This window comes from Caloenas nicobarica, chromosome 11 (genome assembly GCF_036013445.1).
Source record: "Caloenas nicobarica isolate bCalNic1 chromosome 11, bCalNic1.hap1, whole genome shotgun sequence".
NCBI lineage: Eukaryota > Metazoa > Chordata > Aves > Columbiformes > Columbidae > Caloenas > Caloenas nicobarica.
The window spans coordinates 12,960,283-12,978,653 of record NC_088255.1 but is presented as its reverse complement, the minus strand read 5'-3'; the positions used below and the strand labels follow the sequence as shown (position 1 = coordinate 12,978,653).

The window sequence follows — 18,371 nt, the reverse complement described above, 5'->3', positions numbered from 1 at the left end:
CACCTCTCTGCCAGGGTTTACACAGCTCTAAAATGAGAATAATCATATTTGCTGATAGCACCTCACACTGCTAGCTCTCCCAATATATTGGTATTTTCCTAGAAGCCGTGGTTTTTTTGAATCATGCAATTACAGGACAATCATCGACTTCTTTCAGAAAAACAACTGTGTTTGTCACCTTTCTGCTCAGTCTGAAAAGCTGGAAAAACTGAATACTGAAGGCTTTCAAAAAATATAAAAGGGCAGCAAAAAAAGGCACACAAGTTTCACTGAAAAAAAACGTTAGTATCAAAATTTTCAAGCTGATCATGTAATTTTGACGACCTGACTCAGGTTTGGTCTGTTTGTGGGGTGGATGACATTTGCACTTCACAGGCATATTCCAAGAACTGACTAACAGGTATAACTGGGCTCAGGGATGAGTTATGGGTCCTTTGGTAGAAATCAGCAAAACTCAACTTGGCTTTATTTCCGAAGTAAAAATAAAAAAATAAAGATTCAAGTGCAATTTTCATAGGTAAACTATTTAAAGTCTGCAGAAGTGAAGCCTCAACCCAACCAGAGGTGGTGGCAAAATTCCCAGTGGCTTGGCTGAGGCCAAATTCAGATCGACTCCCATTTTTAGGAGTGAGAGACACTCATACAAATAGAATAAATGCACTTGAAAATTTATTCCCCCTCCCAAATTATCTGCCGAGACATAATTTCTCTGCCAGTTGTTGCATTTACCACTATGTAAAATGAGTACACTGCATGTAAAACCTGAGGCTACATAACCTGGTCCTTGTGTGCTCCAAGTGAAACCAGAGACAGCCCTTCAGTGTTCATTACATTGTCGAGCTAACGATTTAGAATTTCATAAAAAACAAAAATAATTGCCCCCAACATTAATGCAATTCTTCCTCTTGCCCTCTTCTATTTCTCAAGATACTGGGAAGAAGTATTAAGATAATATAGCATGCAAATTAAATTGTACAAAAGCCCAGCCAAAAGGCTGCTTTAAAAAGCAGCGGTATGCAGAGGCGAGGACAGCTCTGTCCTCTCGGCCTCCCCCAGCCTCACCCCGAAAATCTAAACCAAACCCAAATTCTTTTCTTGGCTGTGACTTAAAAGGAATATTTATTTTCTGTTTTGTCAACTGAAAACAAAAGTTTCCATCTTAGTAATGACATTATTTCTTCTCTCCAAACACACGGAGGTTAACTATCATACAACAAATCTCATTTAATCACATAAAGTCAAGTGATGGGTTTCAATTGCGAGATACTGACTTGGACGTCCTAAATCTGTTTTCAGCCCAGTATCCAGCTTTCAGCTCAATGCAACACATAACATTTACGCCTTTAAAAAAAAATTGTATTTTTAGTATTGCCAAAACACACATGCACTTTTACTTTCTTGGGGGAAAATGTGTCTCTTGATTTGTTTCCAATCTGTGTGCTCTTGCCAGCAACTAAAATGCTTGAAGAACAAAAATGAATAATCGTTAAGAGCATCAGCAATTAAAGCTGCAAATTTTAATCAATACATCTATTAATATAAAGATATATTTATCTTGGCCAGGAAAAATGTGCACATTTTCAAAATCCTCAGCATACCTGGCCTGTTAAATTATTTGTTTCTGAGACTCAAGGAAATCCAGTGTCTATGGCAAATATATTATCAAACATGCTTTAGTCTTTTTTCACTTCCAGTAATTTTGGGGGGGCTGATATTTTTTATATTCTTTTCCCGACTGCTGGTTACTAAATCCATTCCTTAACTTTCAATTTTCTTTTGTTTGTGTCATCAGGCTGTGAAACCGGAGGTCACTGCCAAATATAAAGCGCGGCAGTGTGAGATAGGCTCAAAATGTGAGTCATCGTGTGTTTGGAGATTTATTTTTTTTTCAACTATCAGCAGAGCACATCTCCACTCCTGTGTCCAAGTTCTTATACAATAAATAGCTCAAAATTCGGTAAAAGCAGGTCTCCAGGTAGAGTTCTCAAGGTCAAGAGAACCCACAGACGGTCGCTGGAGCCCATTGTCATGTAAACGCTACCGAAGGCACCGTGGCCCAGCGCAGCCACGATGCCAGGATATATTTAAGTACCGTGGCTATTTGATCAGTGAATAAAGAAGGAATATAGGAAATTATCCACGAGGCGATAACAGATTAGCTACACAGCGTACACTAGATTAATTTTCCGCACCAGTCTGCGGCGGCGGGGTTTACATGACAAAGGCTGCCGGGCGGCGCTGGAGTGCTGAGCCCCAGATGGAGGGGGCTCTTCAGCCCCCGCGGGACCGCACCAGCCTCCCCTCCCAGGGCTCCCACCGAGCATCCGACCGGGAGAACCGGCACCCCGGGGAAGGGCATCCCTTCCTCCCGTTTCATGCAAAAGCAGCTCTCGTTAGCGAGCTTTGCACCAGTGTCCTCGCCAAGCACAGTGGAGATCAGCAACACTGATGGTATTCTTGTTATGCACGAAGTCTGTTAGTCGGAAAAAACCCCAGAAAACTGCTATTTGCTGTGGCTATCGAATGAGACACCTATATTTATAAACTAAGTGTAAAGATGACTCGCTTCGTTATTTAAGCAAACTTTTGAAAAACGGAAGCATTTCTACCACCCTTGACATTTATTCTACATACTGGCAGCAACAGGTATCGCCACCCAACTGAGGGAGTGTGGGTGCTTGCACGGGTGCAGTTATACTCAAAAATTCTACCCCCAGCGCCACCATTTCCTTTCACCAACACATTTTCATTGCAGGGATGCACTCAGGGTCTGTTACATTCAAGAGAACTTCTAGTACACTTAAGACCACAAAAGTACCAGGAGCGAGGAGGGTGGGGGAAAAAAAAAAAAAAAAAAGACTGGGCAGTCATTTGAATCAGTGAGTGACAGGCTGGGCCAGGTCTCTGTATACATTAATAAATTAGAATTTTAATTGTGTCTCTGACTGCAGGAGCTGCTCCAGTACTTTAATACATACCAACAATTGGCTATGTTATGGAATCCGCAATGTGGCCTTCACTGTTGACCTCTGCAACACAATTCCCAGTCTGACTACGGAAACTGTTTGGTTTGATCCTTTCAACTTATTTGAATCCTGACAAATAAGCTCACAGCTGAAAGGTCAACACAGTCATATTTCATCCTCTGGAGCTATTCTTAAGACATCTGCACAACAAAGCACTTCTTTTAGTACCTGACACTGGACCTAGCCAGCACAATCTCTCATTAAAAATGTCCCCAGTGGAAGAGTCTATTAAAAGGCATATGGATCAGCTATGGATTTACCAAATAAAATATTTTTGAAAGCATTAATGTAACGCTCTGGATTATGGCGCTCTACGCTGACAATAAAACGTATATTTGCCCAATGACAAAATGCTTCATACTTTCCAAAAGAATAATAGCTCGGCTATAAAATGTGCGAGGTGTTGTCCAGCAGCCTGAGCATGGGGGTGGGAGCCAGGAACTCTTGAATCTTAATCCTGCCTCCAATCCCAACTCCCTCTGTGATCCTAAGCAAGTCACTTAACCTGCTTCCCTCCGTTCCCCAGTCCAGAACTGGGATAACACTACTTACTTATCAGACTTTCCTTCTGGGGATGTTTTGGAGATTAGTATTTGCAAAATGCTTTGAAGATGAAATCACTACACGAAAGATAGAAGTTGTCCACGCTGGGCCAACGGCTGCAGTTAACAGCTATTTCTCGCTCGGGCAAAACTCCCCTTGAAGTCCCCATCAGATTTATTCAGGTAAGAACCGCAGAATCAGGTCCTCTCACTTCACTGTCAAGGCCTTTAGTGAAGCTGGCTTTACCTTCCATATTCTACTACATATTGAAAGAGTCTAGGATCTGTATTTTTGGAGGAAAATAATCTGAAGCACATACAAAAGGCAAGAGAAGCAGCAATGCTGTCAGGGAACTCATGGTGATAGTATATCAAACTAAAAAAGAAATTAGAAAGAGCAAAACAGACATGAGTTTGACAATGTGCTGTGACAACAAGCAGGAAAAAAAAAAAACAACACACCACAGAAAGAATTTGGGGCTACAGAGGCTGAAGCATCAGATATAAAGAGTGAGATAAGATAAATGTCCCAGCTACAGGGCTTTGTGTGACTGCAGCCGAACTGCTGTATTCAGTAACTTATTATCAAAAATATAGTGACATGCTGCAATTGCAAAGAGAGCAGTAATAAAAGCAATAACCAGCTGCAAAGTGGTCAGGGTCTAGAAGTGCCAGTTCATGAAATACATAAAGAACTAGATACATATAATTTGCCAAAACTGGCAAGTACGTGTTAGTATCTCAGATGTTTGAGAAGTGTGAACACGAGGCAAGGCAAGGGACTGACTCAGTATTTATAGAAGCAGTATTACTTGGAGCAAGAGGAGGGAATTAAAGTGGAAAGTTCCTGAGCGTGTGCTTTGTTATGGAAAACCATCTGAAGGAAAATAATAGCAGTCCCACCACCACTTGGGATTTCTAACACTAGAATAGAAAAAAAAAAAAAAAAAAAGGAAAATGTGATACATGACCTAATAGGTCTTTCTTGTCTTTAACTCCCGTGATTGATCCCGCAAGACTAGCAGAATGTACTCCAAAGCCGCCTGTGTGTGCACACGTCTTCTGTTTGGGAATGCTGTATTGGTTTTAGCTTTCTGAATTCATAAAAGCACAAAGCCCAGTAATATTTAGATTTTATTTCTGAAGATGTCCATAAATCAGCAGACAATAAAAGAGGAAAAAACACACTGATGATATGATATCCTAGTATTTCCCAATATCCTTGACACAGCAAATCAACGGTTTGAGTGAACACAGACTACAAATGGAACAGCAATCAAACAGAAATGTTAATGCAAATCTCCTATGCACACTGACAGGGTAACAAAAGCTATTCCATTTTGTCATGATCCAACCCTACGGGATGCTAATAAAAGTACACACTCAAGATTCATAAATATGCCGTGGGTGGGATTTTCAAGAGCACCTAGCACGGGTCCTCACACCACTTCCATCGGCCACAACCGCTCTGTGGACTTGGGAAGAAGCTCCTGAAGGTCCCATCCCAGCGTTCACAAGTAAGACACATTTATTCAGGTTTTACAAGCCCCAGCCCCTCGCGGAGTCACGCAGGCTCCCCTTACCTGAAGGGCTGGCTGTTTGTCATTCCTCTTCGGAGACTTTAATCCACTAACTTGTTGCTGCTGCTGCTGCTGCTGTTGCTGCTGCTGCTGTTGTTGCAGTAGAAGCTGCCGTGCCACCTGGAGAGCCTGCGAGGAAAGAGGTTTGAAAATTGAGTTTACGGCAGATAGGGCATGGGGAACCAGGCACACAGCACAGGATCGAATCCCCCTTGGTCATGGGGTACCGCTCCACTCCAAAAGCACCTTCACCGAGAAAAGCAGTGGTTTCCACGAAAAACAACTCAGTACTTGCACACAATGGGGCGATATCCCACGGCTGGATTTCCCATTTTGACTATGGAGAAAAAGGGCAGCACCTGAAGTTCAGCTCCTGCCTGGGAACCTCGAGTAACCGCAGAAACCCCGGTGGTGAGCACTGCATGGTTATCTTCCACCCCTGCTTGGGGAGGCTCATACCCCTCCTTGCTACCAGGCAAGCTCATGTGCTAAAGGCTGGGGAAGCTGTGAGGAGCTGGAGCAAATGCAACAAAAAGTGGGGACAGCGTCACACCCCTCAAAAATCACTAAGCAGCAGGGACTCGCATAGGAGGGGTCAGACAAGCAAAGTGACAGTGTGCCTTCACGGGACAGAGGGGCAAGGGACACGATCCCGAAAGCATGAGCAGAACATCACGTGGTGGTGGATGACTGCAAAATTTCGTGCGAAGCAAGGGAAAAGCGTCCCACAGCACTAGAGCCCGCTGCCCCACGAGGCCTGATTTCTCCATCAGGTGGGGTAAAGCGAGGAAGAGAGTAAACATGGGGGAAAGCAGCACCAGGAGCGAGTCCCTGTCCTGGCTCCCTCCCAGTCAGGGGACCGCAGGGAAGAAGCAGGTCCCTGCAAGATGGGCTGTGGCACAGCTGAGGCTCCGCTGGCAGGACCCAAGCCTGCTGCTCCAGGAGGATTCACCAGCGCCGGACTCGGGCTTTCTTGGTCTCCTTGGAGACGTTCAGTACATGTGTAGGTGGAAAAGTGGGAAGGCTGAAGACTTCATTAATGTAAAACAAGAAAAATAGTCCCTTTGCAAGATGCCTACAAGGAAGGAGGGAAAAAGCCTTCCCCACTTCTACTGTGTATGCTCTCTGAGTGATTTAATTAATACCTATTTAATTAAGGAGTCAGATACACTTTGGGTTTCACTTGCTTCTCCAAGTTGCAAAGTGTTTCATCTCAGCGCAGAACTGCCGGGAAAAGTTTGACACCAAGGACTGCAAACTCAGATCCGCCACCCCCCAGTAAAGCCTTGCTATTTTATGGCTTAGACCCATCTTTTTACTTTTGAAGGGACATTCAGCAGCCCAGGGGGCCGAAGAAGCACTGCTGCAGGCCCGCACGCCAGGGCAAGGGGGGAGGAGAGACCTTACTGCACTCTGGCAACGAGCCCTCCTTTCAAATTTAATAACAAGTCTCCACTGGATCAGAAAAACTCTTTAAGGGAGGATGCGATTTCCAACAGAGCTTGGTGCAATGAAGGTAAAATCAGATTTTTGCATTTCAAGCTGGCTGGAGCTCACTGCACCTGCAACCTCCCTGAAACGGTCCATGTCCCTGCGAGGGGTGCGAGGAGCTGCCGGGCACAGGGACGTGCAGGGGGGCGGCAGCGTCTGTGCTCCCGCACACACAGCCGCACCCGTCATCAGTTCAGCGTCAAGAACCAGAAGACCCTACAGCCTACCAGTTAATACAATGCAACAAAGGAAACCTTTATGCTAAGTATAACTAAAAAAAAAAGTTATTTTTATTAAATTAGCTTATTTAGCTGTTAAAGCATCCTCAAGGGTGGGCAGAGGCAGCAGAAATAAAACCCACAAGACTTAAGGGGACGGGCAACAAATACTCACCTACTTAACAGGGGTGTTGTATGGCTTATTTAATTAATGAATACTTGTAAAGCACTCTGAGTTGCTCAGACAAGCAGCGCTATACAGTACAAGCGCAACATATTATTATGTATTATTAAGACTGGCTCTGCAGAAGAATAATTCCAGGTAAATGTGCAATCAAATGATCATTTTAGTTCCCAGTAATTAGATTCAATAGGCCAAAAAAACCACAGAAGCCTTTCTTTAATCGTACACTAAACAACCAGAACATCCCTAACCTTTCAAGCTACAGCCTTTTTGAATAAAACATCATCAACTTATAGATATTATTCCAAAAAGAACCAGTCACCATATGTGTTGTCTCTTTGAAATACAGTTGCTATAGCAGACCCCGAATGCATTTCATGTGATATGATCATATTCTATCCGTTCTGGCAGCTGAGAGGTTGCACAACTAAAATTGGCTGCCAGAAATTTTTGAAGATCCCCAGAACAAGTAGCCATGCAAGAAACGCCTGCTTTCTACTGGAGCTGGCCACGGAGCTCCGGGCAGCTGCCACCACCGGCTCTCACCGTTCCTGGCCCCACGCCGATGAAGATCTCTGCCCTCCGGCCAGGCTCACAACGGCAAGGCTCTGATGGAGCAAAGCCAGAGCTCCGTCCCCACTCCAGCCCCACCTGCACAGCACCCACATCCCCAGACACCCACCCTTGTGCAGGCTTCTCCACTCGAGGTGACACCCACACCTCCCTGCCCCAGGTCTGGCTGGCACTTGTCCTGGCGCTGAGATCTGGTGGGACCAGCGGTGGTGAGAGGCAGGACCCAGCATGGAGGGCGGAACGGGGAGGGAAGGATTAAAAGAGAATGAGAGTAAGAAATGAGTTGACTAGAGGGAGCATCATGGATACAAGGAGAGGTGGACAGGAACAGCAAAGGGAGAAAAAAGAGGCACAGGTGAGATGGCGGCAAGCTGACAGCTCAGGGGATTGCAGCTCAAAATGGCATTTCCCGTGTCTCTTCTCTCAAGATTTCACTCTTCTCCTTATAAATAACTGACAGCAATAAAAGCTAAGCATCAGACAAGCTTGGGTTTAAGATGCGGAAGGCTGTTTATAGCTCAGGTCTGGTTCTTACTGAACATCTGCATCAAGTAGCTGCTGCATCCTTGGTGGTACGGCAAACCCAGAGATCCCAAGCCCCTTTGCCTTTCCACATCGCCTTGCTCAGCCTTTCTTCTCTCCAGCCTCAGACCAAGCACTACCCCTGCCAGTTCGAAGTCTCAACCGCGCTCCTTACAACGGGATGTGTAGAAGAAAGACGGCTAGCTCGGTATGGGAAGCACCAGCCCTCTTTCCTCTTCTATGCAAAATACTTCAAGCTCATTTGGAGAGCCTCCACGAAATTAATTTGCTGATCTTGGTTCGAGCCCGGAGGATACCTGCCCTCATTACGCCGGCACGTCCTGTTTAATCCAAGCCGACAAGCGTGTCGCCTCTACCCCCTTCTCTGGTTCCACGCAGGAACTGCTCCCGCGTGGAGCCCACGGCTGGATGCCGGCGTGGGAGCCCCGCTGAGGCTGCCGATGCTGCACAGCGCTCAGCCGAGGACAGACCGGGAATAATCTGAGAGTGAAGTCAGTCCCACAACCTCCACCAGCACCGAGATTCGCAAGCAGGCCTGTACATTAATAAAGCTTCCTGTGGGAGTAGATGTTGCCTTTGATTTGCATGTGAATTCAACGCTAGTGAGAAGTGCCAGACTGTCAGACATGGAGACCAAAGTCTCTTATCTTTCCAAAAGCTTCTGTAGCAGTTTCCCCACATTTCCTTAATCATCTGCCTTGTCCTCAACTTACTGAACAGGCAGTAGAGAGTAAAGCTGGACTTGGTTCAACTCCTGCTCCTGCCAAGTCCTGAAACAAGGGTGCCAGGACTGTTTACCGCTAGCCAACAGCTCTGCTAACGTGGCCCTCTCCTCACGAGCGGGTGCTCTGACATCTCCAAGCTCTTTTCACACATTCCTCCTCACTGCCATAGTTACATCCTCAATCTCCACCACGTGCTTGCACTTCTGCAAGTGAACAATTGCCAGGGGCTGTCGTGAAACAGCTTGTGATTGTGAACCCAGGCAACTGAGTTCTCCTTCAGAGGACCAGCAGGTAGAGACACCAGGACCTCGAAAACCACAGAGGTCCTTCAGATATCTGGGACCGTGATTACCAGCAACTGCATTACAGCCTATCTGAGCTGTTCAAAGACCCCGAAAGCCTGGGCATGGCTGCTTGGGTGAACCCAGACGCCAATCCTGGCCTGCGGCAGTTAATCACACAACATCAGCAATCGTCCTCCTCTCTGCACCAAAATACAAATAGGAAATCTTCCCACCTACTGAAGGAAGAGGAAGAAAAGTGTCCCTTAGCAAGCGCATCTTCTGAGTGCCATGAGTTTGGTCACTATCAACAGGGATCTGAAAGGACGACAATCAGTAAAAGGCTCACTACCAACCGAGTCATCTTGATTCTGCTCAGTGCGACGCCTAAATGCAAGATACAGTAAATGAACTCCCGAGCTATTTTCTTATCCATTAGGAAATCACCCAGAGATAAGGAGATTTGCTGGCGTAAAACACAGATTAGTAAGAAGGCAACTGAAATGCTGTACTTTAGAGACATTGGTATTTTGGAGCCAACACTGGGTGACACCTTACCCAGAAAAAATTTCAACAGCACATTCACTGAGAGATGAATCAAGCTTGTTTCATTCAAAGATGCCACAGAGTAAGTGGGAAGCCCCACCGAAAATCCCTCTCCCTCTACTTAGGGAAGTGGCAACCATTAAATGTTTCCCAGCTAGTTAAGCACTGGAGGGTGGGGGGAAGTACACATTGGAGATGACCAAGACAATTTTATTGCAAAATAGACAGAACGTGACTTGTTTGCCCAGCTGTTGTTTGCCCAGAACATCCGGCGCTGTTATCACCCGAGTTACTGTTGTAATTCGGCATTTTCACGCAAGAGGATCAATCTTTCGGTTTTACCATCCTCTTTGGGCAAGTTCTGCTCCAAGGGTAAAAACGTAGCCCTGCCTCTGACTTCACGTGGCTAGAAACTCCCGATATGGGAATGGGGCTGGAGAAGGCAAATACACTTGGAAAAGAAGGGTAGAACTTTAAAAATAGAAATGCTGCTTGAATACCATATACTTGCTTACAGTATTAGTATATAAGGAAAACAGTAACAGGATCCAGTCCTACGGAGCCTCTTGCTAACTTGTTCCACCGCTGCAGCCAGTACAAGGCAGTGATTCTCCCACTGTTTTTCCATCAGCCTATTTCTATTGAAGAAAAAGAGCTCAAGCTCCTCCCTGCCCATCTGCTCCAACCAATATTAATATCAATCAGTTATTAATGAAATATGAAGACCTACAGCTATAATGGGCCTGGCTCTTAAAGCCAGAAGCAGCTTGTTTCCACATCTGAGGTTTATCAGGCATGGAAAGACTGATCCAGGGAACGGCGGGATATATGGAAAGGTACCTATGTTGGAGCGTGTGGAGACGGGCAACAAACACAAGGATGCAAAAGAAACCGGCATCTTGTCTGGCTCCAACTCCCAGGGCAGTTGGGCAGTAATCATCTGCCTCTGAAACAGAGAAGCACGCATGCAGAAGTTGCAAGACGGGCGCAAAACTAAATCCCACGTGTTTTTACAGATTCCTAAGGATTTTGGGCCCTTCCAGGTGGACAAAGCTGCCCATCAGGAAAGCAACTTGAGAAAGGAGCAAGGAACCGTTCCCAGAAATTAGAGATGGTCCCACAGCCATCTGAAGTGTCCAAGCAGTAAATCTGGAAAGTCACTCCCCAGCCAACATCATCATCTGTCCGTTATTTCAGTTATGGTCATTAAAAAGCAAAACAAAATACAACGAGCAGAGAGAGATGAGACAGAAGATATTTTAAAAGCAAAATCTACCCTTGGAGAAAACATAATGCTACCCCAGTTCCCAGGCTCCAGAAGTGAGAACTTCTGTGTTGACCTCTGAGCAATAACAGGTAGCCGGATCCTTGCACAGCTACGATTGCTGCTAAGATTTCCCTGCTGTGCTTTAGGCAAAGCAAGGCTTTGGAGCATCAGGCATGCAGTTCTCCCACCAGCTCTTTTTCCCCAAGTTTTGTAGTGGCTTTAAGCACTGAGGGACTGCCTGGTTGGCAGCTAAAGAGGCCTCTCCCAGCAGAGGCATGGCCCACCTCTCTGAACGGTTTCTTGCTTCCATTTAGTCTCGCAAGGCAAGTACCTTTGTTTCTCCCGGGTGGGCCGAGGTGGGATTTAGACTCAGCCAGCAATGTCTCTTCGTTCTCAGCTCCCATCTGTCCTCACACCCCGCTCCACTCCACAGCTGCTCCCAGCAGAGCGGCAAGATGCAGCTCACAAGCTCGGAAGCCCGGATGCACCCGAGCTTCAGAGCTGCTTCGTGTCTCTCCCACTCCTGCCTCCTCTATCTCTTCTCTCCTGCGACACCCTCTTCTCCTGGAGCAGCAGATGTAGAGGAGCGGTGGTAGGAGGCAGACACGTTGGAGGGGAGCCCTGCTGCAGTTCTCCGACAGGCTGAGGAGCCGCACAACGTGTGGAAAACAGCAAGGAGCGGAGCAGTATGCAAAAAGGAAAAAAAAAAAAGTGCAAAGCGACAGCAGTGGGTAGTGCTGTTCCTCTGGGAGGAACAGAACAGGGGGAGGTGAGAAGAACCAACTAGAGAGAATAGGAAAGGAACCAAAATGAAGAGGAGGAATAAAATGTAGAAGATGCAAGAAAGAGAAGCAGATGTTCTTGCAGCACTTATTCCCTCTGACATTTGTACCCAGCTCTTTCATCTTCCTCCAGAACTGGGAAACAAGCTGCTCCATGCTCCCTCCCTGTTCCCACCATCCTGACCCTCTCCACCACACGTCAAAACCAGCCAAGGCCAAGAGCCCCAACGCTGCTCCCAGCACCGCAGCGGGGAAGCCTGGGGATAATTACAGGCACGACACGGGGCTCAGCTATGGGCCACGGCCAGGACCCAACGTAACCTGGGGAAGCAGCCCTGCTGTCCACCTTGTCAGCCCTAGATTCAAGTCACCCCCGCCTCATTCTCTCTTTCCTCGTTTCATTAAATAGCCCTCCTCCATCTACCCCGTACCCAGCGCCACTTCAGAGGTGCAGCAGAGGGATGCTGTGAGCCAGGGGAGACGCTGCTCAGCTGCAGCTCCTCTGCAAGGCTGGCTCCATCTAAGGGGCTACCAGCCAGCTCAAGGAGGAGAGCTTCAACAACGATCCTTTACTCAAATAAAATGATCAGCTGGCCCTGAAGGCTTTGCTAAAATGCAGCAGACTGATCTAGCCAAGTGACTAATAGGTGATTCCCATGCTGGAAAAAGAGAAGGGAACTGGAGGTCCACATGTACAAACCCCGGCTCACATCCTGTCCCTGGTGGGGGGGGCAGGCTCGGAGCAAGGGAGCTGGCAACGTGCCTTACGCTGAAGCATCTCCTAGAATAATTCAGTCATAAGCAAAGAAGATGAATCGTTCTTTTTCTTCCAGCAGGCTGAGTTTCTTTCCTCTGGAATAGATCCTGGCTATCATTTGAGGAGATCCCCTCCAGAAAAAGGCGCTGGAAACAGAAACCCTTTCTCCCAAACCCACGGGGTGGAGCTGCAGGTGTCCCAGTGCTGCTACACTCGCTCCTCCTGGGTGCTGAGGTTGCTGCCGTTGGCACCGGGACCAGCAGACTCGATGCTCCTGCCCTGCCATCCCACAGCCCGTCCCAAGGCCGGCGAGGTCCCTGCTGCCACCCCAGCTCTGCAGCAGCGGGGACCCAGCCCCACACAGGGGGACAACAGCGAATTGCCTACAAAACACCGGATTTTAATTCTGTGAAATATTCATGAATTCCACCAACATGGGGGGAAAGGAAAGGCGGTCGAGGTATTTTCTTTGAATACCCAGAGACGCAAGCGGGATGGAAGGGGGCAGGCAGCAAGAGGTCAAACTCAGCAAACCCCAAAAACCTGCGAACCCCGAACCAGCCCCAACAGTGACAACAGCTACAAAAATCCCGTTCTTGAGGCACAAACGAAACCCTCAGGCGGTTACACTGTAAAAACACCTTCTGTCTCCTCTTTTAGAGAGTCACAGTCAAAACTCATCAAAGCCATTTAAAAAGCATCTGGCAAAAAGTTCCCAAACATTAAAAATGGCTCTCTTTATTTTGGCATGTCAAGATTCACAGCATGTAGCGGTCTGTACCAGCAAGAAAGGAGGGATGGGCCAACACATCCTGGTAAAATGAGAAAGGATACAAATCTTGGCTCCCCGTGCAAACTGAACCAGAATTGAACTATGTCTGAGTGATGAAAAAAATCTTATGGGATTTCCAGCTCGTTTCTGTAGGCTCGAGATCAGATTCTGAACTACTGTGTTTATCCAAAAGTGAACCAGACCTTTGAATATTTGGAGGACTATTCATTGCTGTGCCGCATTTTTCTTGGATGTCAAAAGCACGGGAAGTTCTCATATTTTTTAGCAGAGGGGTAAAGGTGGGGGGGAGAAGGAAGAGTGCCTTTTTGTTGCTACAACATAAATAGTATGTTGCATACAGCTGGTTGCGCGCTTCCCTGTGTGGTCAACAAAACAGGGAACATATTTTAAGCTTGTTTTCCAAAACACTGTATGACAAACTTGCCCTCAGAGGCCCATGAAATAAAGCCTCTGAGCGTGGACATCTCATCGCGCACCATCGGACGCTCGCTGCTGCTGGGTGAATGGAGGAAACAATATGCTGGGACAGCCCAAACCACGGGAAAATAGTGCTGCAAATCACATCTCTCTATTTCGAGCCCATGGCACAACCTAGTTTAGAGTAGTTTCTAAAAACCTTAATTTTATAAGATTCTGGTAAAGCAAAAATAGGCGAGGTTCAGATAGAGGCGACAAAAATGACTAGAGGCCTCAGCAGATACAAGGCAAAATTGATAAGGGTGGAAGTGTTTAGGTTAGCAAGAGATGAGTAAGAGGGGATATGATAAAAGTACACAAATTGTGACTCGGCCTGAGAAGGTACATCTGGAGCTATTTGCCATTTCTCATAACGCAAGAGAAAGGGGACATTGAATGAAGTCAGGAAGCAGTAACCACCAAAGAAAAAAAATTAAAGCAGATAAAAGGATTTTTTTTCTTTCTTAATACACAACTCATAATTACTCAGTGGAACTTACTGTCACAAGATATCACCAGTGCCAAGAGCACAGGGAGGATACAAAGAAAGGATTAGACACTTGCACAGATAGTAATGAGAGCGTTTACAGCTACCTTTGGAAAGATAAAAATACAAACTAGGGTACGAATGTTTATGCTTCAGGGCACAAGCCAACCTTTAATTGCCCAAGGCGAGGAGGAGGAAACTTTCCCCAACGGACAGGTCCTTTAACTGTCCTTCACAGGCCCAAGGATGGCAGCCAGGGCTGGAGAGACCATGTCCAATTGGATGCAACTGCTCCTGCCCCTCTGCTTCCTTGGGCAGCACCACCCCGCACTGCTGACACCAGCACACCCCCGGCACCCTCCGGGCGCAGGGACAGCCCACGTCAGCCCCTGCCCACGTCACCTGGCCTCAAGCCGCTCATTTCCTCTTCTGTGCACCACATTGAAGTTTCAGGTCCTTATTTCACCGGCCCTTCCTCTCCCTGGTATTTCAACTGCCATTTTTACCTCCCTCAAAACTAAACCTGCAGCTTCAGTCCCCGCCACCCATTTGGGCTCCCACCGAGCGCTGACCCCGCGCTGGAGCCAGTGGGTGAAGCATCCACCTCCTCCTCCCGGTAGCGATGCACACACTTGAACACAACTTCAAGATACCAGGCAAATTTTCCTTTTTTTTTTTTTCTTTTTTTTTTTTTTTTTTTAATCTGGAGCTGTTCCATAGAGGGAACCAACATCCCTGAGGAGGACGACCCTCCTGCCGATCCGGCACCTGCGGGGCAGCAGCAGTCAGGCGCTATTACGGACCGCGGAGCTCATCAGCGCGCTGGAACTGACATGCGATTCCGGGAGACAAAGAGAGATTTTGAAAGCAAGTCAGTCTATTAAATTTATACCCACCTGCACAATGTGAAACAAACCACATCTCGGTTTCCTTTCATGTGCATGACAGTCTTAACTTGTTTCTTTTAATCCCATAAAAGCAGCTAAAGCATGCAACATGCTTCCCAGAGATGAGGCAAACCTGTATTTTACTTCCTGACAGTGATTTAGTTTATAGTTGTTTTTTTCTTTTTTCTTTTTTTTTTTTTTTTTTTTTTTTTTCCAGGGAAGATAATGAGCATTGTCCTAAGCTGGTTTTACAAAGGAAATACTACACGCTACATGCTAGACACCTGGCATTTAAAGAAGAATCACATAAACTGACACCATCTGTAACAGACCAAATACAGCTGCAACCCCTTGTGCTGCACAGACACCAATATCAGCCGCACAAAAAAAGATCCCAGCAGCACTCTTCAGGGTTTTCTTCTACAAATTCAAAGTGCTGCTCATTTAGTCAATCGTACCTCGAGTAGGACCAGGGAGACGACCAGGGATGTGCTGAGGCAGAAATGACTACGTAATAAATCCAGCAAATCCAAAGGGGTGAAGCAGTAATCCATGGAAACGCTCCACACAAGAGGGGGGTTTAAGTGCCTTTAATTCCCAGCTGCAAACCCAATAAGCTGCCAGAAGGCGGAGACCGCCGAACACAAGGGGTTAATGGCCTTGCTAAAGAAAATGACACACATAATTTCCTTTTATCATAAAACAATACGTTTATTATTTTCTGTATATCTGTTAAAGGGCACGGCCTTCTGAGTGGAAAACAAAACACAGCTCGGTCACATGTTTATTTGCTTCAGCTACTCCCTTTCCCTTCTGATAAATAATCAAACATGCCATCCAGAAAAAACAAAACCAGTGAGCTGGGAAATTTGATGGTCATCAAATAGACTAAGATACCAAGAAAAGCAGCCCACTGTTCCCACAGCGAGTTTTCTGCCCCACACCTACACTAACATCTGAGTAAATAACTTCAGTCACTCTTTCCATTTTCCCCATGCAATTACTCCTACTGTTAAACAAATTGTCCTTAAGGCAGTTGCAAACACCATTTTTTTTCTGCAAAGTAGAACAACTTCTGAACATTAAAAAGCCAGACTAGCAATATATTTTAAAAATATGTTTGTTGTACTTGTGGTTTGGCTGAACACGCAGCTTGATTTCTCTCTCGCTCACTCTCTTTTCTAGGAAGATGGGGGTTTACAGTTTAAAATTTTAAAGTGTATTTGGATCTCAGAGAGGCAGGAAAAGCCTTGAGGAGGATTCGCTTTCACCACAGGGCAGGCGGCATATTTTCCATTTGCTCTTACGTTTCACACTATATGAGCATGACAAATGCTTACCAAAAACAAGTTACCTGCTATTATATTTCAGTGGACTTGTAAGGGGGAAGAAACAACCAAGAAATACCAAGTAGTTTTTTAAGTCACTTGAACAGAGAGGGAAAAATCCAGCATACATGTTGCAACACAGATTACCCAGAGGATCTACACTATCTTCCAACAACCCCTGAAGACCATTCATACAGCAATCATTAATACTGAAAAACTGCAGAGAAAATCCCTCACGTGAGAAGTTAACAACCATTACCCGGCGTGAGCACGCTTTCTCTTTCCTTTTGTAGTACCACAGGTCTAAACAATAGTAATATGAATGAGATAATAGCCATGCTTGTCTCAGCAGCCTGATTTTTATTAGCATGAAATTGGTACAAATATTAGCGAGGCTGGTTTGCAAGCGGTGCCAGAGCTACGATGCAAACAATTTGCAGAAAACAAAAAGCAACTCGGCGGGCTTGCACCTCTCTCTTCTGCTGCCCAGAACAGGAGCCACATTTCCTTTTTTTGGGGGGGGGGGGGGTTGCTGTATTGTGTTTTTTTGGTTGTTGTTTTTTTTTCTTTTCTGCTAATTGTGCAAGTGTGAGCAGAAGCCGCAGCACCCGGCGAGCAGCAGGGACAGTGACACACAGCTGCTCCCGCTCCACGGGGACGCTGCAAGGCGACGGGCGCCCCGACACAGGACCTAGTCCTCGCCATGGTCCTCCAAAGCTGGGCCAGGAAACCCACCCTGGTTGTCAGCACCGCAGTAAACGACCTGAACCGGCTTCTTTTCTTTAAACCCAAGCGATTCCCCCCTCCTGCGCTGCCAAGCTGCCCGCGCAAGGCAGCAAGTTAAAAGTTCAGCCCTGCCTGCGCGCTCCTTCTCTCTCAGCGCTCGCAGAGAAAATGAAGAGTTTAACAGAGTAAGCTCTTACTGTCTGCCTTTAGACTTCCGTCTTCGCGCTGGAGATGCGTTTCTGGCTGTTTCTGTGAAGCGGGGGCTGAAGAATGGTGAAAAGATGTTTGAATAAACAGGAAGTGCAGAGCAGCCAGAGCGGGGCTGGAGGAGCCGCTGGAGCGCTGCCCTTCGCCGGCAGCCACCCGGGCTCTGCCTCCACAGTAGCAACCTCTGCTTTTCCTAAATGACAAAGAAACCGCAAAGCATTCCTTCCCTAATTCTTCCCCGGCGAAGCGGCGAGATCGGCCAGAGCTCGCAGGTAATCTCAAAAGTTGGGTTTAGCACTACACCAGGCGCAAACAAACCTAGCAATTCTGCGTTATTAAGTTCCCCGTCTGTAATTAGAAACATGCAGAACTAATTTTGTCCCCAACTAGACCAAACGGCGGCAAAAAGCACACCTCGCTTCTGCATCTAGGCAAAATCATATTTGCACATAAGTTCAGCCAAGCTTGACTTTCCTCCCCTCTGCAGTGCTGTAGCTTGCTCTTAAAGCTGGCTTGTGAGGCTGGCCGGGCTTCAGAGGTATTTTCTCTAACTGCGTGAATCGAGATATAAACAACCACCCAAAAAATGCAACTTGTCTTGGGCGCAGGACTCGCACCCAGCATCTCGGACAGCTTGCCTTTAGCATTCAGACAGATGCTCTCCCTTCTTCGCCGTCTCCTTCCCCTCCCTAAAACCAACTACCTATTTAACTCAAGATGACTAACTAACTGTCTCCCCACCCAATTATCGAAGCCCTGTCTTCTGTCATAGTGGTGACATGACACAGATATTGTCAAGAAAAAGTAAACTGGGGCTGGCACTCGAAGGCAGCTTGCGAAGAGATGAGCAGTCGAACAGCCATATTCAATAAAAAAGAGGAACAGGATTCCTTTAGAAAATGTATTGCTGTTGTGGCAACGTGCTGCTGCCGCTGAAGGGACTGATTTGTTATTTAGCATGTAGTCTTGGAC

The 18,371-nt window shown here is 46.6% G+C and overlaps 1 protein-coding gene across 9 annotated transcripts in view; it reads right to left on the bottom strand.

Moving 5' to 3' along the window:
- The window catches only part of FOXP1 (forkhead box P1), a 384,901-nt gene that overhangs the window by 106,003 nt on the left and 260,527 nt on the right, over positions 1-18,371 (bottom strand). For 8 of the 9 annotated variants that reach the window (XM_065642236.1, XM_065642235.1, XM_065642240.1 and 5 more), the window contains one exon: positions 5,152-5,277. In XM_065642236.1, the coding sequence (XP_065498308.1) occupies positions 5,152-5,277 (126 nt within the window). Of the gene's footprint in view, positions 1-5,151; positions 5,278-17,389; positions 17,446-18,371 lie in introns of those variants that run through there. The other variant, XM_065642243.1, reaches the window with a different exon arrangement.